General features: G+C 34.4%; 2 protein-coding genes and 1 long non-coding RNA gene across 4 annotated transcripts; 2 read left to right on the top strand and 1 right to left on the bottom strand.

The window, feature by feature from the left end:
- The first annotated feature begins 1,327 nt into the window (after window positions 1–1,327).
- On the top strand, window positions 1,328–7,068 carry LOC136235422 (uncharacterized). Its single transcript, XR_010691801.1, has 4 exons — window positions 1,328–1,698; window positions 2,075–2,238; window positions 4,506–4,566; window positions 6,663–7,068. It is a non-coding gene; the product is annotated as an uncharacterized lncRNA (long non-coding RNA).
- Window positions 7,069–14,613: 7,545 nt separating this feature from the next.
- LOC136230912 (uncharacterized) lies at window positions 14,614–18,307 on the top strand. Of its 2 annotated transcripts, XR_010689595.1 has the most exons (5): window positions 14,614–15,121; window positions 15,859–15,939; window positions 16,855–16,994; window positions 17,102–17,448; window positions 17,770–18,307. XR_010689595.1 is itself a non-coding variant. In XM_066020120.1 (4 exons), the coding sequence occupies exons 1-4, from the start codon at window positions 14,804–14,806 to the stop codon at window positions 17,349–17,351; spliced, it is 789 nt and encodes a 262-aa protein (XP_065876192.1). In that variant the 5' UTR covers window positions 14,614–14,803; the 3' UTR covers window positions 17,352–17,506. The 2 variants fall into 2 exon arrangements, 1 of the variants encoding a protein (XP_065876192.1); XM_066020120.1 differs by lacking the exon at window positions 17,770–18,307 and having other exon boundaries at window positions 17,102–17,506.
- LOC136230906 (spermidine synthase 2-like) lies at window positions 17,646–19,838 on the bottom strand. Its single transcript, XM_066020109.1, has 7 exons — window positions 19,663–19,838; window positions 19,143–19,219; window positions 18,786–18,908; window positions 18,571–18,675; window positions 18,338–18,482; window positions 17,915–18,240; window positions 17,646–17,831 (listed from the first exon to the last, which is right to left on the bottom strand). The coding sequence occupies exons 1-7, from the start codon at window positions 19,811–19,813 to the stop codon at window positions 17,766–17,768; spliced, it is 993 nt and encodes a 330-aa protein (XP_065876181.1). The 5' UTR covers window positions 19,814–19,838; the 3' UTR covers window positions 17,646–17,765.
- Between the last annotated feature and the right edge of the window lie 6,515 nt (window positions 19,839–26,353).

Here is a 26,353-nt window from a genome sequence, read left to right as displayed (position 1 = left end):
TTTCAGTCGGTTATTAAATGCCTTTCGAGTTCAGATGCAAGAGGTTAAGGGGAGACGTGATGCTTATGGTGTGGATAGGTTCAAACAAGCTGCAAAAGCATATGCTGAGACGCTAAGGAAGTAGGAGGAATTTTGGAAACAACGGGCCAAATAGTTGTGGTTACAAGATGGAGATTCTAATTTTAAATATTTCCATGCATATGCTACGGATAGGAGGAAAAAGAACAGTTTCTCACAACTTAGAGATTCGGATGGAAATTGGCGAACGAAGGGCAACGTGCTGGACGATCTGTTAGTAGATTATTTTAGCGATATTTTTACAAGCCAAGGAAACAATGATGCAGCTCTGCTCCCATTTATACAAGTAAGAGTAACAAGAGAGCAGAATGATCAGCTATCTCAAAGGTTTTCTAAGGAGGAAGTAAAAGAGGCTTGTTTTTCCATGCATCCGGATAAAAGTCCGAGTCCTGACGGGCTAAATCCGGCATTTTATCAACATTTTTGGAACATAGTAGGGGATGATGTGTGCGAGGTATGTTTCTCTATTCTCGGGACTGGAAAACTCCCACAAAAGATGAATGATACCCCACTACACCATAGATTGCCTTTAGCAACCAATTTTCAGAAACTGTTACAGTTAATCGTTGCGTTATCTTGCATTATCTATTGTTTTTTTATTGCTCATGTTTATGTGAGTGTAATGCAATGACTATGCATGGATCGTTGCCTTTGATTTATTTTTAATTGTTCAATTTGAACTAAGGCAACAATAATAAGACATTTATGACATGTCATTGCTGTATTTAACTTGATAATTGAATGAAGCAACGATGTACCTTGTAAAACTACTATTCCAACGTTGCATTTAATAAAAATAATCATTATACATAATTAATTTGCAAATTTTAATTATTTTCAAACATTTGTTAATCAAGGATTTTTATCTATAATTTGTAAATAATTGTATTTATTGAATAAAGATCGTGTAAAATAATATAATATATCTTAAATAGTCATAGAAAAAAAACTAAATAAATAAATTATATACCAATTAGTTAATATATTAAGAATTTGTTCCAATTAATTAAGAATTTGTAAAAAATAATATTGATAGCAAAATTCTATCAAATTAACAAATAATATTGGACATTTATTTTCCAAATAATATAATAATATAACCTTTTCATATCCACCATTAACTTTGCCAAAAAAAATTTCACTTCCCCCCATTTTTACTTTTCACAATTAACTTTTATTCTCCCCCCCCAATTTTCAATTTTCACTTCCCCCCAATTCTAACACTCTCTCTCAAGCCATTAAGGATTATTCATGGCCATTATCGATTTTGGTTTCTCTCTTAAGGTAAGAATTGGAGAAGTCCCTCTCAAGCCATTTTCCCTTTCTCTCTCTCACAGCTATGACTCACACTTGCATTTTTCCCTTTCACAAAGCAAAGCGATTTCCCCCATTTAGGAAAAACTCAGTGCGATTAGGTCAGTATCTAGTTTTGGGATGGGGTTTCATCTTCTTTGTGACCGTTGTTCTTAAAAACCAGAAGCAAGGAATTAGAAGTAAGCAAAATAGGATGGCTCAAAACTTTTAGGTCGGAATCGATTATAGGTTGCTGATAGAGAATCCATGGAGTCTAGGGTCCTATTATCATCGACAGGTTGAGGGAGGCTCCCAGGATTCAACAAGGTAACCTCTCATTCTTCTCATTTTTAGTTTCAAGGGAGTGTTGGTCCATAGAATTTTTTTTAGGAAGTATGTAACATGCAATGCAGAAGAACCTCATATAAGGTTATGGACAATTTACGATGAAGAGATTGGCTGAGTCTGTTTATGTAATGAAATTGCAATTTTAAATTTCTAATTTTGCTTCAGAAGGTGTGTTCTTGATCAATTTTTAATCTGATAGTTGCATCTTGTAAGTTTTGTTTTAATACCTTTGGGATACTTTAGTGGTACTTTCACTATTTCATGCGAGTGATATTTTTTGAATGCCCTTACTTTTTTGCAAATGTAAGTAGAAGAAGCATATTGAGCATTCAAAAACAGCGCCTCCTGATTTCAGGGTTGTGGGGAAGAAGGTGGTTTCGGCTCCGAGTATTAATTTAACGCAGGTTTTAAGCGGGATTGGTGATCATTTCCTCAAGGCATCGGATAGCGCGCAGGAAGTTGCGAAGATGCTGGAAGCCACTCGCCTGCATTATCATTCCAATTTCGCAGACAATAGAGGTAGAATACAATTTACTAATTTTAATTAATGTATATGGTTTTCTTGTTTAAGTTCAATCTGAAGCAAAACATTGGTGGATTCATGTGCGTTTTCTTTTGTTTAACTAAATGTTTTTTCATTAGATTCTTGCATCTGTTGAAGCTTGAAAACTTGAAAACTTAGCTTATTTTTCATATTAAGTATTCAGAGAAGTTGAAGTTTTATATGATGTAAATGTACTGACATTGACATATGCATAGTTGTTAAAGGCCTGCTCAGGTCAGGCGAGTAAGAGACCTAAAGGAGAGGAGCTTCTTCTGTGTGACGCAACGCAACGAACCAAAAGAGCTCTTCTACAATTCTAGTATCTTAGTCACTTAACTTGATGTTTTTATGTGGTTATGTCTTGTTTGTGTGGTTATAACTTATAAGTGTGTTTTTTAGTTCATCATAGAAGATGCTCTGGTGCAAGCATTTATGGCTTTATAGGCAGTAATTCAAATAAGGTTATACTGAGCTAACTTAGTTGCTTAGGCTAGGTCTGCAGTTGGATTCTTACTAGGTCCTGCACCAAGTAAACGTTTGATTTGATTTTAAAAGGGTTTGGTTTTTCCTACCTGCTTATTAGTTTGCAAGTCTTAGTGTTTGTCCATCATAGCGAGAGAGAAATAGGACCCATAGCTATTAAGCCACTTTGCCAAGATGGAGACCGCTCTTCCTTGTTACAGTTCAAGCAAACCTTTGTTTTTGACAAGTTTTCATGTAATCCTTCTACTGATAATTATACCAAGCTCAGCTCTTGGAAAGTTGGAGATGATTGCTGCTCATGGGATGGTGTTGACTGCGATGTTCAAACAGGTCATGTCATCGGGCTTGACCTTTCGAGCAGTTGTCTCTATGGTTCTATCAACTCTTCCAGCTCCCTTTTTCGACTTCTCCATCTTACGAGTCTTAACCTTTCTGATAATAATTTCAATGTTTCAACAATTCCTGGTGGGATTAGAAGTCTATCAGGATTGACTCATTTAAATCTCAGATTCTCAAACTTTTCTGACCAAATTCCATCAGAAGTCTTGGAGCTTTCTAACTTGGTTTCCCTTGATCTCTCCCAAAATGCATTGGTCCTCTACAAGCCTAGTGTGAAAGATGTAGTTCAAACATTTATCCATTTGGTTGAACTTCATCTAAGTGAAATTATTATTTCTTCTCATGTACCCGAGAGCTTGTCAAACTTGGTTTCTTTGACGTCTCTCCTTCTGAAAAACTGTTCATTGCACGGTGAATTTCCCCCAGCTATCTTCCAATTACCTAATCTTCGTGTTCTTAACTTGTTGAACAACCCAGATCTCACCGGATATCTATCACCGTTCATGGTGGGTAGCCCACTTGAGACGTTGAGACTCAGTGAGACAAATTTCTCCGGTCAGCTACCTCTTACAATTGGGAACCTCAAGTCATTGAGAGTTTTTACAGCCAAGGGGTGTGGTTTTGGGGGCCAAATACCATCTTCAATCGGTAACCTTACTAAACTTAACGCCTTGGACCTTTCTAATAACTACTTCTCGAGGAACATCCCCCGGGTCATATTAGGATTAGCACCAGCGTCGTATTCGATGATGGGACATATTAGGTAAAGAAGCTTAACCCCAAACTCTTCTTCTTCCTCTTCAGCGGCCAAAGCATTAAGCAGTTGTTTTCGGTTCGTTTTGAGTTGATGAGGGACATTCAATATTCACGATGCAAAAAGTACCAAATGGCAAAAATTAATTAGTTAGTATTCCTTGACCTTGTCCACAACTGTTTGTTTTTTAATTTTTAATGGCATATGTATGATGCAACAATGCTTGCGGGTAATGCACAATATCAATAGTAAACTCGAGTAATTTGAAGAGATTCAAGAAAGTACAGACACTGTACTAAATGCGATATTACAGAAACCCAATTGCAGGATCATATCATATTTACCTTAGTGTAACTTGACTGAAAACGGAAAGGGTATAAAAAGGGATGGACAAGCATATTGTAATCCGACCTTTAATGAACATGCTAACCAAAATTACTTCATATCTTGAGAAAAACATTTAAAAGAAATCAAACACTAAGTATCAGTTATCCAAGTATCAGTCAGTTTTATCAAGTTCCGTAGTTGAAAAAACAGCTGCCAATTAATTGATTTATTGTCCATGTGTACCTAATACCTATCTGTGTGCATAAGTCTACATTGTTAGTTTGGTTTAACCAACAACATGGGTAAGTCTCTGATATCATTATCTCGTGTGTTTCTCAGGTATCGAAGCGATGCTGATAAGCATCTATTAGCTGGACATACTGGTTTATCAAGAAACCAGGTACATTTTTGTGTCTCTCTCTTTTTTTATATATATTTAAAGATCAGTGACAAATTTCTCATATTTGGGGATTTATGTATATATGTATACACTGCACTAAACTTCAATTATAGACATTAAAAAAAAAGGTAAGAGAAGAAGAAGAGAGAGAAAAGAGACCATTAGTATATTCAGTACACTTGCATGATTTTGGGTTTAATAATTAATTTTGTCTTTGGATTTTTTTTCTTTATCAAAATTTGGGCGCAGTCCACTGCCTTGCCATTTTTAATCAAGTCATTGAAAACCTTAGTTGCATAACTTGATACCACCCATAAGTTTTCATGCACCATCTTATTTAGCAATTGTAAAGCATCATCGATCCTCTCCACCTTCAAAAATCATTCACTTGTTATACATGGATATTCTTACCTATTATCTGTTAATTTATTAATGGTGCTTTTGTGTTCAAGTTGGCATAAACAATGTATTTAAAACTTTGATAGTAGCTTTCATTATCAAATGCACATAATAGAAATTGCATAATGAATAAAACTAGTGGTTTTTGGACGACTTAATTTCAGTGTCCATATTGAATTTAAAAGATACTTACTCCATGTTTATACTTTATGATCAATTTCATTTAAGAAAAAAACTCATTTAAAGAATGTAATCTAATTTTATTAGCTGCTCTGTTTTGGGTCTTGTAAAGGGAGAGGATAATTTAGTTTTTATTAGTTGGTCAGTTTTGATCTTGTAAAGGGAGGGGTATAGATGTAGAGTGTAGAATCTAATTTAGTTTGAATTAAGAGTCAATTTGGCTCTTAAAGTTGACAGACAAGTTCAGTTCAACTCAAATTGAAATTTAGGTATCGATTCAGTCCTAAAGTCGTCAATATTTGACAAATTAGTCCAAATCCAACAAATTTTTAGTTATAGAAATTGATTGTCTTTGGGCAAAATTGTCAAATATTGCTAACTCTATGGCTATTAGATGAGTTCGTTTATAAACATAATAAATGAATAATAGACAAACTATTTGTAACCATCTTGTTTATTTATTCATGAACTTTGCTTGTGAGCTTGTTTATGTACACAAGTAAAGAGTTATTAGTGATCAAACTTCACAACTATAATTAACGATTTACTCACAAACAATTCATGGTTAGATAATTTTCTTAATGAACCAAGTCAAAAAAGAATTTTGGGCTCGAAAAAAGCTCGAAGCTCAACTCGAACTTGTTGAGCAAGCCAAAGCTCGGCTCGGTCTTGAGCTCGTTAATTTTATAGCAAGCTTGTCTCGGTCTTAGAGCTCGTTAATTTTATAGCGAGCCGAGCTTGAGCAGGTCAAAGCTCGGCTCGGCTTGGCTCGATTACAGCCCTACATATGACTACTTTCTTATTTAAACTCTTCATTCCTAATAATTTTCTTGTGATCTAACTATATTATTTACTTGTGATCCTTTTGCAATTTGCTTATATAATTGAATTTTCATATTCTAGGTAGCCATTATTTTGGCTTCTTTGCTCTCATTAAGCATTAATATTTGATTCTGATTTGATTAATAATCTTCGAATTTGATTCAGTAAAATTATACGATTCATTAGGTGAATTAGACATTGTTGCTTCTTGATACTCCAGTTCATATGCACTTGTTCAAACTGTATCAATTTTCCATGGCATTTAGTGAAGGAATTTGTTGTTCTTAGAAATCTTTTTTAGAAGAGTCCTAGAAGAGTCCTTAGTTTCTCAAATATCCAATTTGCTGTTATATTCTTATTTTGTTTTACCTCTTCCAAATATCCAATTTGACGTTCAGTGGTCTGTGATTGAACTATCTTAAGTTTGGTTTCTCTTTCTTTCTCTGGGTATGCATTTTATGATACAATATTGTTTAGAGAATCATGTTAATCATAAGCAAAGGTATGTGTTTTGATTGGTAGAAATTGAATCCATAATAAGAACTCAGATGCTTCTCTAACTGCACTTTATTTAAATGAGAATTTTTTTGTTTAACTGTCTGCACTTTATTTAAATCAGAATTTTTTTGTTGTTTTCTTGTGCCCATGATATTTGTTGGTTGTCATCTGTTTGTTTTCATGTTTTAATTCTACAGCCAAGAATTGAAGAGTTGTCATCTGCCGGGAAAACATTGAGCAGATTGATGAAATACTCGGAGGCTCGTCATCTCATGGTCGTGAATATCTAGTTGGTAGGATAGGCCCTATGAAGAAAACAAAAGGTTATTAGAGCGCCGAATCTTCAATTACTACGAGTAAGAGCTCCATGTCCGAAGATGCAAAAGAGCAATTGAAAATGGAAATTAGAGAGGAAATCAGAGACAAAGTGAAGAATGAACTATTAGCTCATCTTGAATTTCTTGTATAGAAGTTGAGCCTTATGAACCCATTACTCAATCTAAATTTGGATGGTATTCTTCCTATAGTTCGTCCAAATGAACGTGACGACTGATTTATTTATGTTTGTGATGATACTTTAGGATTTTAGATTTTATTATTTAGGTACTGTTGGATGTTGATATTTAGGTACTTTTGGATTTTGTTACTTGTGGATTATAAATATCATCATTGCCTTTATGTTACAAACACCATTGCTTTCTACTCTTTACGTCGTTGCACGTAAACAAAACATTATTGCCTTAATGTTCTAAAAATCGTTGCAAATTAAAAGAATTGTTGCCTTAATGCTACAAAGTGTTGCATTTGTAAGAGAAATATTGTTGCTATGAATTGAATTCATTGCCTTTGCTATAAAAATGTGTTGCTTTTTGCTAATAATAGAAAAAGAATTGTTTCCTTTGACAATTAAACTCGTTGCATTTGTGTAAAAATAGGTGTTGCTCATGGTTAAAAAGTTGTTGCCTTTACTATAAAATACCGTTGCTTTTGGACTTGAAATAATGTTGCCTTAAGTTTGAAATAGTGTTGCCTCTTCTTTCTAAAGGCAATGATTAATAAATGTAAAATCGTTGCTTTAGGTTCATGTTTCGTTACCTTATTGTTGTATCCTTCAACTGTTGCACTTGCTGAAATTTAAAGCAACGATATCTTCGTTGTTGCTTTAGAGAAAATTTTCGTTGCCTTTGAGAGAAAAAGCAACCGTGAATTAACCAACGAAAATAAATTGACCAAAATCGTTGCCTTAGCCCTTTTTGGCCATAATGCAACAGTTTTCGGTGCCGAACGTAACGAATCAGCATCGTTGCAATAAGCATTCTATGGTGTAGTGCCCTAATCGTTCTTATTCCGAAGATTAGTAATCCTGAACAAGTTTCAGATTTACGGCCTATAGCACTATGCAATGTCCTTCTCAAAATCCTCTCAAAAATGTTGGCGAATCGTCTCAAGGCAATCCTTCCATCCATTATCTCAAGTACACAAAGTGCGTTTATTAAAAGAAGATTGATTTCCGATAACATTATTGTGGCCTATGAGACAATTCATAAACTTTGCGGACTAAAATATGGTAAACATGGTACGGCTGCCCTAAAACTAGATATGAGTAAAGCCTACGATAGAATCGAATGGGGTTTTCTAGAGAATATGTTACGGAAATTAGGATTCAGAGACAGATGGATTCAATGGATAATGTTGTTGGTGCCTACTGTGTCCTATATGGTAGTTCAAGATGGTAGAGAAATTGGCCCGATTATCCCAAAGAGAGGTCTGAGAAAGGAGATCCCATCTCCCCATTCCTGTTTCTGATCTGTGCTGAGGGGCTTTCGGCACTGCTAGCTGCAAAGGAGCAAGCAGTTCGAATTCACAGCTCTCAGGTATCACGTAATGCTCCTAAAGTGTCACACCTCTTCTTCGCCGATGATAGCTATTTATTCTTCCGGGCTAATGCGAATGAGGCAAAGGAGGTTCAAGCCTGTCTACAATGTTACGAACAGGCATCTGGTCAGTGTGTGAACTTCCAGAAATCCTCCGTATTTTTTAGTGGCAATACGAAGATTGATGCTAGATCAGTGGTGTGTAATGAACTTGGAGTCTCTGAAGTCAATGACATGGGCTTTTATCTAGGAGCACCGATTGTAGTAGGAAGAAGCAAAATGCAAACATTTGGCTTCTTAAAAGATAGAGCATGGAAACGCATTAATAATTGGAAAGAGAAATACCTGTCACGTGCCGGAAAGGAAGTCCTCATCAAATCTGTGCTTCAATCGATCCCAACCTATCTGATGAGCATCTTCTTCATGCCAAAGGAATTCTATGACGACTTCAATAAAATGCTGAACAGGTTTTGGTGGAACTCATCAGGATCATCATCTTCTGGGCTTCATTGGAAATCTTGGGAGAACCTTTGCTGGCCTAAATCAAGCGGAGGACTTGGGTTCAGAAATACCTACCTATTCAACCTTGCCTTACTTGCAAAACAAAGTTGGAGGATATTGCAGAATCCGGATTCACTGGTGACTCAAATACTTAAGGCTCAGTATTTTCCTAACTCTGATTTTTTGCAGGCTCCTTTGGGTCATAACCCTTCCTTTGTTTGGAGGAGCATTCTGGCGGGACGTGAATTGTTTGTGATGGGTCTCCGAAGGAAAATTGGGAATGGTGAAACCAACGCAATCTGGAGGTCCCCGTGGCTACTTGATGATTCCCTCCCTCTCCCTACCAGCCCTCTCGATACCACACTGCCTACTGGTCTGGTGAAGGATCTGCTAAATGAAAATGGCGCTTGAAACCTTGATCTCATCAGTAGAATCTTTAATAGAAGGGATGTCCAATTGATCTGTTCAATTCCGGCACGAAGGAGGCAGTGTGAGGATGACTGGTTCTGGCCTGACGAAAAGTCCGGTAATTACTCAGTAAAGAGTGGTTATCTCAAAGCACTTGGATCCCGCCCTTCTAACATGGCAAATCTCTCTATGATTAACTGGAACTTAATCTGGAATTTACAGGTGGCCCCAAAAGTTAAAAACTGTTTATGGAGGATCTGCACAAGCTGCTTACCAACTATGAGTAACCTGGCATCCCGGCGAAGCTCCCTCCCAAACTGTTGTCCAATATGCAACGCTTATGGGGAAGACGATCTTCATGTGTTTATCAGCTGTCCGCGAGCCTACCGAGTGTGGCAAATCTTCTTTCAGGATAATAGGGTATTGACGGTCACAGATCTCATCTTCTGGCTTTCAAATTGCATCGGAGGGACGTCAGGACGGGAAATGAAGTAGAGATGCTTTGCTGGAGTATTTGGAAAGCGCGGAACGATAAGGTTTGGAATAACAGGGAACAGACACCAGAGGAAATCCACCGTATGGCCTTATCGGAATTGCGCGACTGGAGAGAAGCTCAAATCGTCAATCTAAAACACCCCCAGCCACAGTCGGTCGTAATCGCAAAATGGAAGAAACCGTCGGAAGGAAGGTATATGTGCAATATTGACGCAGGTGTGGATGACCAGAATAAATTCAGCTCATATGGGTGTCTGCTGAGGGATCATCAGGGTATATGTTTTGCTGCTAAAATGGGGCACCTTGCGGATGTCACGGATCCCCCGTTGGCAGAGGCAATGGTGGTAAGAGAGGCTCTTATCTGGATTAAGGATTTTAACCTCAGCCATGTGGAGGTCCAATCAGATTGTCTCGTGGTTATTAGTTCCATACATCAGCAAAAACGTCAATTATCTTATTTATCGGATGTAGTGAATGATTGTTGTGATTTGTTAAGAGCCTTGAACTCATATTCAGTCTCATATGTAAAACGTTCAGCGAATTTAGCAGCTCATAGCTTAGCTAAGGCTGTTACATCTAGATCCGTTCGTGGTGAGTGGGTCTGTCCACCATCGATTATTTTTGACATTCTCGCTTCTGATCTTAGTTAATAAAGTTTACCTTATTTCAAAAAAAAAAAAAGGTGAGACAAAGAAATGAGAAAATACCATAATTTAGAATCTGTCCCCAGTCCACCCAAAAAATAAAAACAACCTGTTTCCACCATAATTAAATATATTAATTAGCCAGTTTCAAAAAAAAAAAAATATTAATTAGCCTACTAGAGTTAATATCAAGACTGTTTCAAAAACAAAAAGAGTTAATTTCAAGACAGATTACTAGAGTGAATATCACAGGAGACCTATTTGTAGAGTTAACTTTAGGGAAGATTTGAAGTAAACATAGGGGAGCCAGAAGCAGGGGCGGAGCCAGTTTAGGATTCCCGGCCATCGGCTCCATCCTTGAATACGGGTTGTTTTGTCTCTTTTAGTCTCCATAATATTAGTTTATATAAACTATGTGTAATATTATTTCAATATTTAAAGGTATATGAAGAGGTTCTAGTATTTACTATTATTACTTTTTATTTTCGTAACACTTTTAAACTCATTTTTATTATGTCTTTTATATTAAAAAATAATTTCTTATTTTTGAGATTCATATAACTTAATTTCTAAATAAAATTTTAATTTATAAAAATATAAAAAATTTAAAACTAAAAATAAAAAATATTATAATTTTTTAAAACTAGCATTAAACTAATAGAAAATTAAATATATTCACTCTTTTCACGTTGAACACGAACACTTTTAATATTTTATCGAACACACTAAAACGACGGTGTTTTAACGTGTTGGAGGCTAAATTTTTTTTTTTTGTCTAGCCCTAACGGGTTGGACTTTGAAAATTTACCCAATTTATTGTGGAAGTCAAAGTGGAGCAATTATTTAAGATTGTGGAGAACGTGACTTATTGAAAAAGAAAACATGAAATTACTCCCAACATTTATAAAAGACAGAAATCACAGTGAAAAAGACTAACTCAACCTACACTCAAACATAATCAAATTTTCTTTAAACTTCAACTATTGGAGTTTTTCAAGTTCAGTTTCTTTTGTTTTGATCATCAGAACCTTCAAATCAAATCTCCATCATCATTGAAGATAAATAAATATGTGTAGTGTAGCTATGAAGAAGGAAACTGTAACAAGTCATGTTGAACACATAATTGTAAAGAAACACGTGCAAGACACACTCTGCATGTTTCTTTAATTTTGTAAATTTGGACACACTTAGACTCCGTTTGTTTGGGAAAAATATTGTGTTCTAAAAAATTTTATGTATGGAAAATATTCTGCAGGAAAATAAAAATATTTTTCCGTGTTTGGCAACAACATTGGAAAATATTTTCCAATCGCTTAAAACGTGAAAAACACAAAAAAAAAACGTGAAAATTTGTTAAAAACACAAAAAGTGGAAAAACACGAAAATCACGAAAAGTAAAAAAATATTAAAAACATTGAAACATGGAAAAAAAGTGGAAAACACGAAAATGTGAAAAACAAATTAATGTTAAAAACACGAAAAACGTTTTTTCACTTTTTCACATTTTTGGCATTTTTGTACATTTTCTCGTGTTATTAACGTTATTGTGTTTTTTTTTATTTTTTCGTTTTTTCACGTTTAGTTTTTCGGTTTTTCCCTTTTTCACGTTTTTTATTTTTCACATTTTGATACTTTTTCATTTTTTAATGTTTTTCGTATTTTTCACGTTTTCATGTTTTGTTTGCATTTTTTGTCTTTTCATGTTTATCGCATTTTTCACTTATTGTCACGTTTAGGGGTGCAACCGAGCCGAACCGAGCCGAACCCTAGGTAGGCTCGGTATTGGCTCGTTAATATCTCGAACCGAGCCCTCTCGAATCGAGCTTTGACCGAATCTGGTCGAGCTTTTATCGAGCTTTAACCAAATTCATCATACATGCATAGAATAAGTAGCATAAAAAATAGAAAAACCTTATAACATACTCCATATGAGTTTAAAATATTTATAAAAAAAACAATCATGTTATTGTCGAGATTCCAGAAAAATATATGGTACTTGTGATCGGAAAACACAAGCTTGGAGAAAAATTTCAAACAATGACATATATATTAAAGTTTGTAATGTATTTTATTCTTTATCAAAACATAATTGTCTCGCTAAAGTCTCAAATGTCTAAGCTTTTGTTGTGTCATTTTTTTGTATGGGTTAAATCTTATTTGAGTTATGAATTATGATGAAAACTAATAATAACCAATGAAATATATATATATATATATATAATGAAATATTTATAGTAATTAAAAATAGGGGAAAGTTCAAATAAAACCCATGTGGTTTCACTAATTTTCAGATAAAGGACTGTGGTTTACTTTTTGTCAAAACGAGGACTGAGGTTTCACACTTTTAATAATGCTATTTAAACTATCTTTAACGACATGAAAATGAAAATTTTCAAGAATTAAAGTTGTTCAATGTCATATTTTCTATGGGACTACATTTTCGATTTTAGAAAATCATCTTTTTTGGAACTTTCTCTCGCTAAACATTAACTTTCTCTCTCTTTACCAAACATCATCTAAATAATCTCGAAATAAAAAAGTTGAAGAATTAAAGTTGTTTAAAATATTAGTAGTTCTTAAAATATGTCATTTTTGAAGTTGTTAATGGTGATTTTAATAGTATCAATCGAAAAAGTCCTTATTTTGCTAAAGTTGAAAACCTCAGTCCTCGTTTTGACAAAAAGTAAACCACAGTCCTTTATCTGAAAATTAGTGAAACCACATGGGTTTTATTTGAACTTTACCCTTAAAAATAATCGAGCTTGCTCGCGAGCTTTCGAGCCGAACCCGAGGAAGCTCGGACTCAGCTTCTTAGTGCTCGAGCCGATCCCGAACTCGAGTCAAACCCTATCGAGCCGAGCTTTGATCGAGCTTTCACCGAGCCGAGCTCAAATAGTTTGCGAACTACCAAGGCTCGTTTGCACCCCTAGTCACGTTTTTGTGTTTTAGCATTTTTCGCGTTTTCATATTTTTTCATGTTTTCGTGTTTTTTTGTATTTTTCACGTTTTTGTATAATTCTTATTTTCTCACTTTTTTGCGTTGTTCATGTTTTGTGTTTTTCAAGTGTTTGCTTTTTTTTTCACGTTTGTTTACCTTTTCATGTTTTTTACGGTTTTTTTCATATTCTTGTGTTTTGTAACATTTTCACGTTATTCATGTTTTTTCGTGTTTCATATTTTTTGTATTTTTACATTTTTTAACGTTTTTCCTATTTTTCTCTAAATGTGTATGGTTTGGAAAAGGGTAAAACATTTTCCCTTATTTCTTCATTCCTTTTCCATTGATTTACCACTTATTTTCCTTTGACTTATTTTTCTGCCCAAACAAACACTGGAAAATTGGAAAAATATTTTTCTGCAGAATATTTTTCCCCAAACAAATAAGGTTTTATTTAGTCGGGAAATACCTAAATTGAATCTTAATTCATAATTATTCAAATTCAACAATATTCCTTTTCTACTTTAAACTTGTGAGGAGCTAACATGGAATATAACTTGTTTAGTCATAATTATTTTACTCTTTCAATTTTATTTATAGGCCTGTGTTTGAGAACAGATTATGATGATCTCCTACTTTGGGGTTTTAACATAAAAATGATGCATATTGGGTTTTTCTAAAGATATGAATCTATTATTGGGCCTTTATGATTGGACTTCTTCTAATTAAAATGGACCTTTAACGGGTTTTCCTTTCTGTATCCAAAACAAAACCCATGCTTATGATTCTTTTCTTTTATCATATTCTGTCGAAAATAGTAAAAGGGCTTTGATTCACAGGAGATAATGGAAAATGAATCCAGAAAAGGAAACTAAAGAAAATGAAGGGAATAAATTTTTCTATGCATTTGAAAACTAAGAGAAACTAAAGGAAAGAGAATCAAATTCCCTATAGGACCTAGGGCGTTTGGTTCATAAGGGGTAATGGAAAAGGAATCAAGAAAGGGAAACCAAAGGAAAGGAATTCATCTATGTGTTTGGATATATTTAGGAAAGGGAATGGGGTAAAGGGAATCCAATTCTCTAGAAGGCATGAGGTAATGGCTTAACCTAAAGTGGGGGTAATGACTTAATCTAAAATGGGTAAAAACCCCAAACCAAACGTCCTCTTAATTTAAAGTGGGAGTAAACCTATAAATTAAAAAGGGTAAAAAGAATGATTTTTTCTTTTAAACAAACAAGAACAAAGTGAATGAAAACTTCTCACTCTAATTCTAATTCTCATTCCCATTCTTATAGATCCCGAACCAAACGCCCCCTAGAAAGCTAGTAGATCATAGGAAACAAAAGTTGAAGTGAAACAGTTGAGCTAAACAGCAAACATCTATTCAATGGGAAGTAGAAGTAGCTTAGATTTAGGAACAACAAAGTAAAATTGAATGAACTCCATCCATCCAGCTAAATTCCGATTAGCCGAGAATGCCAGGTCCAGGACCTCACCTGATGTACGCGATGAGCTCCGGTCTGGCCTTATCTACTTTGACCAACGGTCGTTTCAGCCCTCATCATACTCTCACCTACACCATCAACGCCTTTTTTGGTCCTGATATCGGCTCTTTTTCTGAGTGGCTCGGTTCCAACCTGGGTTCATTCGCCGACTCACTCGCCTCTGAGCTAGCTGACTATATCCACGATCCTTTTTTCTATATATTCATTTTGGGTCTTCCTTTGTGCTTTTTCTACTCTTGGCTCTCCAGAATTTTGCATCAAAGGCGGATTCTAGATTCTGTTTCTGGGGTGAGTTATATTATATGTCTTTTGGGAAACTTCAACAACTACTAGAATAGTTAAATACTTTAGAATTTCAATTGCTAATCCCTTTATCTGTCAGTTAGAATAATTTATTTCAGCTTCCCAAGAAGGGTTTTTTCTTTTTGAATTAGTAAATTTAGATCACATTGGGATTGTATTCATCTATTTTCTATGCAGATTGTTTTTTATTTGGAAAGTCTGATCATTATGTTGAACATCTGATTAATCTGTCTTTCATTTTTTTAATATGTTGACTTCTTGAGTACAAACTTGGAGATATTGCTTCACAATCTTGACCCAAGTTCCTACAAGTTATGTTTTCTGAAGTTGTGCTTCACAATTATAGGCTCGTAGATCATGGAGTATAATAAACCGCTCATTATACTTCTTCATTAAACTCTCTCCCGTTGGAGTGAGTTTAATATATCGAGTACTTGTCGACCACTAAATAGATATGAGTAGTTTATTAAGCATTTTGACTATTTTTATAATATATTTTTAATTTTTAAAATAATATAATAGAGTATAATTAATTGGTGGATCCTTATGATTGAATGGTTATAGCGTTTAACTATTGGAGTTAATAATTTAATAAAATAAAAATGATTTGTCATGTACATTGAGTGGTTGTGTGTATAAACCATTAGAGATGCTGTTACTAATTAGATTGAGTTATCGGTTTCTGAGTTGTTTTTAAATGGTTTTGCTATCTTATTATGTAGGTTCCCCTTTCAAGGAGGCAATGCTTGTCATTAGTGTCTGCCGGTTGCCTATCACATTTTTTTTTAGATCACTTGTTTGAGGTATAATTCACACAACTTCTCTCTTATTCTATATATATTTATTGCAAATTGCAATTACCATGTGAGACGTAGAGCGCTTGATGCGTCGGTTAGGAGAACCGAAGAGTGGCAAAGGGATGTAGTGGTGAGGGGTAGGGGAAGACCTAAGCAAACTTGGAGGAGGGTGATCGAGAGTGATATGAGTTTATTGGGAATTGAGGAAAATATGGTAGTGGATAGGACGAAGTGGAGGGAGCGAATCTGTGTCGCTGACACGACTTGATTTTCACGGTTTTATATGATGGTTCATGTTAGCCGACCCCGAATCATTTCGGGACTAAGGCTTTGTTGTTGTTGTTGTTGTTGTTGTACATTTTATGCAACTCTTGAAATGCTTATGATCAATAGGCTGTTCATTTTCTCTTGTTTGTAGCTTGGGGTGAAGGGAAAAGATACTAGGTATGGTGAAATGTGGTGCTTTTGATAAATTGTTATGTCATTAGTTTATCATCCATATACATACGGCCCTCATTTTAACTTGATAACCAGTAACATGAAGTTTGTTAGCAAAGCTTAAATGCTTTGGAGATTTGACTTTATGGAAGTGCATATGCATGGCTGACATCCGTTTTTTGTAATTGTTTTGAGTTGAATCCTGCTGCACTGCGTATCATGTGAATGTGGCTGAAAGGAAAGCGGTATGGTATGGTCTATGAAATAAGTCTAGAGCATGAACTTGAATAGCTTCCTAGCTAGATAAATAGTCGAACTAATTCTAAAGTACGAACAAACTGTAGGCATAGTCAATGAATCTGTTAGAAGATTCTTTCATATTTCTCCTTTTTTTATGCCTTTGGGAACTGGATCTGCTACGTGTTTTGCTTCTGGAATCGTATATTCATGACGTCGATGAAGATCATTAATCAATAAGTACAGGAAAACGGACATTCAACAATGTACACGTGGATATTGAGCACCGGTTGGTGGAAGAATCGAGCACCTGTCAATCCAGATGCTGTTATTGTGGTTGGCTTCTTATGCACTTGCTTAATTGGTGGTTTTATTTACATCAACAGGTGATAACTTTCGGGACCTTTCATGTTCGTTTCCATTTATTTTTCTTTCTAGGATGAGATTGCATCTTGACATACTATATAGTACTCAAAATGTTTTGACAATGCAGGGTAAAATCTTCAAAATATACTAGAAAACAATCATACCAATCGCTGAAACTTATTCTGACTGTAGCGATCCTCTATTGCTTGTGGTGTGCAAGCCAGATATATTGGATATATCCTCCTAGGCCAGCAGTCGGAGAGGAGGCTGACCTTGGTGTGCTTGTATTTTTGGCCACTTACCTCTTTTTCCCTCATTGTTTGTGCATAATGTCCATGAATTCCGAAGATCACGAAACACACCTGCTCCCTCATTAGAAGTATCACATTGTGCAATTCGGACAATTTCCACATTTCTTTCGACACTATATTTCTGTTATCTTGACCTCAGGAACCGGTTTCTCTTTATTTTGAGGTATTTTTGTATGTAAAATGTGTAACGTTATTTTCCTTATCCTGTATTTGTTGTGGCTTCTGCTATGTTTTAAGTCAAATTCTGTTATTATATGCATTTTGTATTGCTTGTATGCAAGAAAGACTTTCAATATAACAATTTCAATGTAAAATGAAATTGATAACTCTGTATTAGGAAAGGGAAAAAGAGCAAGAAAGTTTGGTAAAACAGATAAAATTCCTTTGTTAATCAGATATTCTGAACTACTTTTATAGCAAATGAAATTAAGGAAACTAGCTGTGTTTCTGAGATAAAATTTCAATTTCCTCTTTTGACTATCAGATTTTGGAACCGAACATCTTCTTCGTTGCGAAAGACGGAAGACAAAATGCAGCAGTATGAACCTGCAACCACCACAGACACATAACATCAGAACACAGAAAGAACTCTGCATAACCACAAGATAGAGGTGTTGATGAGGAAATACTTCAGAGTTGTAATAGAGAGGAGGTCCATTGGCTACACCATAATTCTCAGGATTCAATGGATTTATGGGGTGTTTGAAGTCGACAGGCGGACCCTCCGTCGAGCAAACCATGAAACCGATCATTCCGCTGACATAAGCAGGAGTAGTGCACCATCCGTAGCTAACGGAACCTTTGAAAACCTTGCGGAGTTTAGCAATATAATCAGCAATTGTGAAATCTTTAAGCCATAAGCTGTCAGCTGGGGAAGACATGACTCCTCCTGGCCGAAGTCCTCTTGCTACTGTTTCCATGAACCACTTGTCTCCTAATTCTTCTTCGTATGGTCCTTAAAATGTGTATGTTTTTGTTAATTGTCAAGTTTTGATTAAGCAGATTTTAAAATAATGATACAATCACCTCTTTAGACTCGGGAAGAGAATTACCAACGCATTGGAATGCGTCCAATATAATAACATCATATGTTCCTTGAGGAATGCTCTTCAGGAATTCAATTCCATGGCCTATATGAAGATTCACTCGGGGATCTTTGTACCCAATAGCTATGTCAGGGAAGAACTTGTTATATGCCTGCAATTATGTTAGTGTAAAATGTATGATATCAATTAATTAATCTCCAAGCTAAAAAGAATTCGTTTGGAATATAAAATTTACTTACATTAATCACCATTTCATCAATTTCACAAATATCAATCTGTTCGACAGAAGAATGGCGAGATATTTCTTTTAAAATTCCGCCGTCGCCCCCTCCAATTAGTAGTACCTGAAGTATAAACAATTATACAATTATTTTACTAGTAGCAGATTAAGAAATAAAATTTAAGATTAATAATCCATTGCATTGCATGCTAATATAAAAAAGAGGTGAAAGACCTTCTTTGGGTTTGGAATGGAGCAAAGAGCGAGATGGGTGAGCATTTCTTGATACACAAACTGATCCTTCTCAGTCAGTTGTATAGCTCCATTTAATATTACAATTTTCCCATGTGATGATGACTACAAAAACCATTCAAAAATAATTTAAATATCATTAACTTGGTCCTGACATTTTATGAATTCAAGACGAAATAAGAGATAAGAATTTCCTTAACAAACAAATTTACTTAAAAATTTAAAATAGTTCGTAGTCTCCGCCCCTGTGGTTATGTCAATTTTTTTAGGCAATTGAGCTCCTTTTTAGCTTAAACCCTAGGCGGTCAAACTCACCGTCTAGGCTCAGAGCCAAATTACCTGAAATACAGTTACCTCCTGAAATTCAGATTTTCCATGAAACAAAACCTTTTCCATCCTGTACAAATGTGCCTCTCCTGCATATATTGGATGATTAATTGGAGGCTTGAAGAGGAAATAAAATGAGTGGTAGATGCAAATCATATTGCCTTAAGAGTAAAGTCAAAAAGCATATCATCATAATAATCACCATCCAAATATATATTATATCAAAAGTTTAATTCGTTACATTATACAATTATGAATATTATTATTTTCCCAACAAAAAGAACAAGTCAAAATCCTGTCAAACATAAATAGTCAATGGAAATCATAATAACTCCTTTTATTCTTCCAAATACAACATCAATCAAACAAAATCAATTTGAGAGATCAAGTTATAATCTCAATTATTAAATTACAAAATAAATAGTTGAAATTTAATTAATAAATTCTATATTAAATTTCAACCGTTGATTTTATAATTAAAAAAAGCAATTTTAAATATAAATGAAATAACTAACTCAATTTCAAAACTTACCTGACCAGCCATAAGGAATATCAACATACCATCCAGGAATGTTGAGAGAATGGAGATTAGCAATAGAATTATGATTTTGAAGATGAAGATTATGATGATCATCTCCTTCATCTTGGAGATCATGAAGAGCAAAACCATTATATTCAGCCATGGTTTAGCTAATTAATCTTGATTAAGAAAAGTGAAGGGACTAACCTGATACATGTGGCAATATATATATATAGGACACACCAACCAACAAACCAATCAATAAAATAAAATAAAAGATGATCTTTGTTTCTCAAATTAATATTTTGTCTTTTCTCTAAGTATAGTAGTTTTCATCTTTTTCCAGATATCATGTGGATGCTTTCCAGATTTTTCAAGATCTCTTCATTTTTGGATTTCTTTTCTGTTTTTTGGTCTGAATAATCGTTTTTCTTCTTATCCTGCTTACCTTTTTTGTTTAAGGTTTCAGATTAGAATGGATTTTTTTCCCAATAAAAGCCCATCAAATAGGTTACACTTTAACTCAATTAACAATGTGATATTAACCAAGTTCATTATCCTCATCTCATTTGAATGTTACATATCAAATTTATTATTATTATTGTTATTATTCATTGGGATAAGATGCGAAAATACCCCTAACGTCTACATTTAGGTGCAATTTTACCCCTAACGTTGACGGCCAACAGCAATTTTACCCTTTTAAAAAGTTGTGCACAATGCACTTACATTAAAGAGAAAGAAAAACTCTCAACCCACTCCCCACCCATGATCTCAGCTCTCAACCAACAAGCTAAGAGCTTCACCACCATATTTTGTGTGATTTAATAATAGAATTGGAGTAATATTTATAAATTCGGTGATTTTTTTTTGTCCAAATCGTATAATAGACAGTATATTTTCTATTTTTTTTTTATTTTTTCACGTATAATTATATGTTTATGATCTATTATTAATGAGTGGTAAAATGACTCATATGTTTATGACCTAGAAGACAGTTTGATGAATTATTTCTCAAATAAATCCAACTTGGCAACGATAGGGATAAAATTGCTCTTGGCTGCCAATATTAGAGGTAAAATTGCACCATTTTAGACGTTAGAGATAAATTGCTCATAGCTGTAAACGTTTGAGTATTTTTGCATTTTATCCCTTATAAGTATCTCTCACGATATGATAAATCGTGAATGCATCCGGAGAATTCAAAAGGGTGAAGTCAAAATGACATTAAATAAGATGAGATTGAAGAAAGTAGTAGGACCTGATGGCATCCCTATTGAGATTTGGAGATGTTTGGGAGAGAGAGGAATCGAATGGTTGACGACGTTCTTCAACAAAATTTGGAGAAACAATAAGATGCCATCCGAATAGAGGAAAAGTATTCTAATCCCGTTGTATAAGAACAAAGGCGATGTCCAAGATTGTGCCAACTATCGAGGAATCAAATTAATGAGTCACACTATGAAACTGTGGGAGCGAGTGATCGAACAAAGGCTAAGGAGGACGGTGAAGATCTTGGAAAACCAGTTTGGTTTTATGCCGGGAAGATCAACTATGGAAGCCATCCACCTAATGAGACAATTAATAGAGCACTATCGAAATAAGAAGAAAGACATGCATATGGTTTTCATTGACTTGGAGAAGGCATATGATAAGGTACCAAGGGAAGTACTTTGGTGGGCCCTAATAAGGAAAGACATTTCGCGAAAATATGTTGACATCATAAAGGACATGTATGAGGGAGCATGCACGAGTGTACGCACCAGTGTTGGGAAGACTGAAGAGTTCCCTATTACGATTGGAGTGCATCAAGGTTCTGCACTAAGCCCTTTTCTTTTTGCCATCGTTATGGATGAACTAACGAGTTCACTTCAAGATGGTATACCATGGTGCATGTTGTTTGCAGATGATATTGTGTTAGTTGATGAGACGAAAGAAGGCGTTGAGAGGATGTTGGAACTATGGAGACAAACTTTAGAATATAGAGGCTTTAAGCTGAGCCGAAGTAAGACAGAATATTTGGAGTGTAAGTTTAGCGGCGATAGGAGTAGGGAGGCATGGACACTCACACTAGATGGGAGAGTTGTTCAGGCATCAGATTGCTTTCAGTATTTAGGATCTATGTAGATGGAGATGTTGCTCATAGGATTAAATCTAGTTGGGTGAAGTGGAAGAGTGCTACCGGTTTCCTTTGTGACCTCGACATGCCAAATAGATTGAAGGGAAAATTCTATCGCACGACAATCAGACCAGCACTATTATATAGTACGGAGGGTTGGGCAGTGAAACACTGTCACACTCATAAGATGTCGGTGGCAGAGATGCGTATGTTGAGATGGATGTGTGGTCATATGAGAAAGGATCAGGTGAGTAATGAAATAATTAGGACAAAAGTAGGGGTTACATCTATTGAGAATAAAATGAGGGAAAACCGACTAAGGTGGTTTGGCCATGTAAAACGAAGAGCGCTTGATGCGCCGGTTAGGAGGACTGAAGAGTTGCAAAGGGATGTAGTGGTGAGGGATAGGGGAAGACCTAAGCAAACTTGGAGGAGGGTGATCGAGAGTGATATGAGTGTATTGGGGATTGAGGAAAATATGGTAGTGGATAGGAAAGAGTGGAGGGAGAGAATTTGTGTCGCTAACACGACTTGATTTCATGGTTTTATATGATGGTTCATGTTAGCCGACCCCGAATCATTTTGGGACTAAGGCTTTGTTATTGTTATTGTTGTTGTATCCCTTATTTATTTATTAATATATATAAAATTAAAGTTTCAGCTTTTAGTTAACCTAAATTCAAAAGCTTAATTGTATTTTTTAAATTAAATATTTAATTAGTAGTTGTCTATATTTTTATACTACATGTTTTAATGACAAATGAATAACATCAAATCTAGCACTTTTTAGTTCAAACGTGTCTACGGACTTGAGAGGGGACACCGGTGATGTCTTGAATGTGCATGCTCATTTTGATACTAGTCGGTCATATAGAAAAGTCGAAACAATCTATTTTTGGTTTTCTGAAAAATAGGCTTAGGAAAAGATTTAACTCCTGGAGTTTTAGATTTATTTCTTCTGTTGGTAAGGAAATTCTGTTGAAATCTGTGGCTCATGCACTTCTTACCTTATGTATGAATACTTTTCTGTTATCAAAGTCTCTTTCTAATGAGTAACAGAGAATGAAGAATTATTTTTGGTGGGGTGCGAAAGATAATGGGAAGAAGAATATAAATTGGTTTGATTCGGCAATGATGTGTGTTAGGAAAGATAATGTTTCTCATAACTTTGTGGTTTCAGACCTCTTTATCCCGGGTACTTGTGGGATCGGGGAAAAGTTCTAGATTTCTTTCTTCTACTGGTAAGGAAATTCCGTTGAGGGGACAAGGCTTTTGTAGCTTGTACTTATTTCCAGTTTGGAAAATATGCGTGATATGACAGGGTTAATGCCAGCTGTCTGTATCTTTTGCTTCTGGGCTTCTAGTTCCTTTGGGCTTCTCCTCTCGGTTCCAGAAGTCAGCCTTTGGCTTGCATAAGGCCTTTTGTTTTTACTTTGATCTAAAACTATTGATTTAATCATTTAACAAACATGTTAGCTTAAATCAATTTTAATTTAATTCCTTGATTTGAATATTTTTAGGAATATAGTTTCCTTAATTAATTAATTTTTGTCAGAATCAATTTATTTTTTTGGAAATTGTGTTTCAACAGGCGATGTCTTGATTACGACAACTTATGTCCTTAACCGAGTGGCCTCTAAATCTATCACAAATACTCCATACAAGTTATGGACAAATCGAAAACCTGATTTAAGTTAAACTTAAACCATGTGGTTGCACAGTATTTTCCTGTGATACTTGGGAAATTAGGCCCAAAAGATACATATAGTATCTTTATAAGATATTTGGACGTATCAAAAGATATGTCCTAGTGGGTGAAAACTTTGAAGGAAGAGTAATAAAATTTGAATCACGAGAGGTTGTCTTCTTAAAGAACGAGTTACCTAAATTAGGTGAGGTTACTCATGATCACACTTTATATGAGGATATAAAATTGAACGGATCTCTCCATTCGATTGGAACAAATTTTGAGGAACAATAAAATGATCCAATACCTCAAAACGATTAGAATGTTCTAGATCATATCTTAAGTGAGAGTATGATTCATGATTGAAACAAATGAGCATATGGAACATGGTCCAAGTGGAAGCAATCCAAATTATAAGGAATATATGAGACATGTTTTTTGAGTTTTAGAACCGCTTCGAACTAAAAGATAAAAACTTGAACATCGTCAAGTCTGTATCGAAGGCACACTCTTTTTGTCACTCCACAAGATGACATAAAGCCTAAAAACATTAAAGATGTTCTTTCATGTCCCGAAAAGACAAATGGGTTAAAGCAATGGAAGAAAAAATGTCTTCCATAAGATTTAACCATGTTTGGAAATTAGTTGATATACCAAATCGATGAAAAGCAATTGGGAATAAGTGGGTTTTCAAAATAAAGCAAAAGATCGATGGTAGTATCGAAAGATACAAAGCTCACATGGTCACTAAGGGATATATACAACAGGAAGGAATATATTTTGAGGAAAATTTCTCACAAGTTGTGAGGTTACGTCAATAAGGCTAATTTTAGCTATTGTGGCAAGTTTGGACTTGGAGGTATATCAAATGGACGTAAAGACTGCTTTTTTCAACGGAGAATTGGATAGAGAAATCTATATGAAACAACATGTCGACTTTATCAAACAAGGGTATAAATAAATGGTTTGCAAATTGGTAAATCATTTTATAGCCTCAAACAGTCTTTAAGACAATTATATATTCGAGTTCACAATGAGATGATATAGAATGACTTCAAACTAATTAAAGAAGACCAGTGTATCTATACAAAGCACTTTGGAAATAAAATTTTCATCTTGTCATTATATGATGATGGCATGCTCCTAGATATAAATGACATTAAATAGGTAAATCAAATCAAAGCTTGGATTAACTTGAGTTTTGAAATGAAAGATATGGGTGAAGCAGCGTATATTCTTGAAGTTAATATTACAAGAGATTATTTAAAGAAATTGTTGCCCTTGTCTAAATAGACATACATCAACAAAATCCTTGAGCGATTCAATATGCAAAATTGCAAACCCGTAGATAGCCCAATGGCTAAGGGTGTGACCCTTAGCATTGAAATGTGTCCCCAAACACAACACGAGGTTGAATATATGAGAAATGTTATGTATGTTTATGCAGTAGGAAGTCTAATGTATGTCATATTATGTATAAGACCGGTATCTTCCACGTCGTTGGATGGTGAGCAGGGCCGACCTTGGGCCTAGTCTAGGAGTGCGCTGGCCTAGGGCCCATGACTGTTAGGGGGCCCAACATTTTTTTTATTACATAGATATATGTAGATATAAAAACGTAAAACACACCTTAAACAAAAGTTAGCAAATGTCCCAGGGGTTTAGAACGTGGTTGTCAATGGAAGGAGCCTTGGTTCGACTCCCTTGGTAGTATTTATTTTTTCCTAAGAAATTATACAAATATTTGGCTTTAAAAAACAAGGAAACAAAAAAAAATATATACAAATATTAATATTAAAAAATTTATATAGAAATCCACTTTTGAAAATTTATTTAATATATTTACTAAGCTTTGAATATTTTGAATTAGGGTCTAATTTTTTTAATTAGAGTATAAAATCATATTTTTTTTCTTATATATAAAAAATAATAAAATATTAAAAAGTAATTTTGATTATATGATTTAATTATAATTTTTTCTTATATATAAAATCATATTTTTTTTCTTATATATAAAAAATAATAAAATATTAAAAAGTAATTTTGATTATATGATTTAATTATAATTTTGTAACCAATTGTGTTATTCATGTAAAAAGCCTTAAAAATTATTTAGATTTTAAAGAGTCAAAATAATTAATATTTTAAAATTAAAATAGGTCTAATTGATTTTTTGAATATAGAATTAAGGTTAATTTAAGAATTAAAACTCTTATTTGGACTCCGTGATATGAAAATTTTTATCATACCATTTGGTAACATTTTCTCCTTCAAGTATTTCCATAAATGTCATTTAACACATTTTGGATGAAACATTAATCGATTTGTTAATTTTTTTTTTTTTTTTTACAAAATGACACATTAAAGGGGCCTTTATTTATTATTCCGCCTAGGGCCCATAAATTCTTAGGACAGAATTATAATTTTGTAACCAATTGTGTTATTCATGTAAAAAGCCTTAAAAATTATTTAGATTTTAAAAAGTCAAAATAATTAATATTTTAAAATTAAAATAGGTCTAATTGATTTTTTGAATATAGAATTAAGGTTAATTTAAGAATTAAAACTCTTATTTGGACTCTGTGATATGCAAAATTTTATCATACCATTTGGTAACATTTTCTTCTTCAAGTATTTCCATAAATGTCATTTAACACATTTTGGATGAAACATTAATCGATTTGTTAATTTTTTTTTTTTTTACAAAATGACACATTAAAGGGGCCTTTATTTATTATTCCGCCTAGGGCCCATAAATTCTTAGGACCGGCCCTGATGGTGAGTAGATATCAGTCCAACCCTAGATAAGCACATTTGACTGTTGTGAAAAGGATAATAAGGTATCTCAAGGAAAATTTGGATTGCTCCATGTGTTATTAAGGAAAGGATCTCCAACT

This window comes from Euphorbia lathyris, chromosome 1 (assembly GCF_963576675.1).
Source record: "Euphorbia lathyris chromosome 1, ddEupLath1.1, whole genome shotgun sequence".
Classification (NCBI taxonomy): Eukaryota; Viridiplantae; Streptophyta; class Magnoliopsida; order Malpighiales; family Euphorbiaceae; genus Euphorbia; species Euphorbia lathyris.
The sequence above is the reverse complement of the archived record's forward strand: the minus strand, read 5'-3'. Positions and strand labels throughout refer to the sequence as shown.

What these genes read in the sequence shown, in the direction of transcription:
- LOC136230906 (XM_066020109.1), bottom strand. Translation starts at nt 19,813, where the DNA reads ATGGCTGAATATAATGGTTTTGCTCTTCATGATCTCCAAGATGAAGGA. An exon ending in TATTCCTTATGGCTGGTCAG is followed by an intron (nt 19,220 to 19,662) that starts GTAAGTTTTGAA and finishes CAATATATGCAG; the next exon opens with GAGAGGCACATTTGTACAGG. An exon ending in CTCTCTATTACAACTCTGAA is followed by an intron (nt 17,832 to 17,914) that starts GTATTTCCTCAT and finishes TGGTGGTTGCAG; the next exon opens with GTTCATACTGCTGCATTTTG.
- LOC136230912 (XM_066020120.1), top strand. Translation starts at nt 14,804, where the DNA reads ATGCCAGGTCCAGGACCTCACCTGATGTACGCGATGAGCTCCGGTCTG. An exon ending in TTCTAGATTCTGTTTCTGGG is followed by an intron (nt 15,122 to 15,858) that starts GTGAGTTATATT and finishes CTTATTATGTAG; the next exon opens with GTTCCCCTTTCAAGGAGGCA. An exon ending in GGTTTTATTTACATCAACAG is followed by an intron (nt 16,995 to 17,101) that starts GTGATAACTTTC and finishes TTGACAATGCAG; the next exon opens with GGTAAAATCTTCAAAATATA.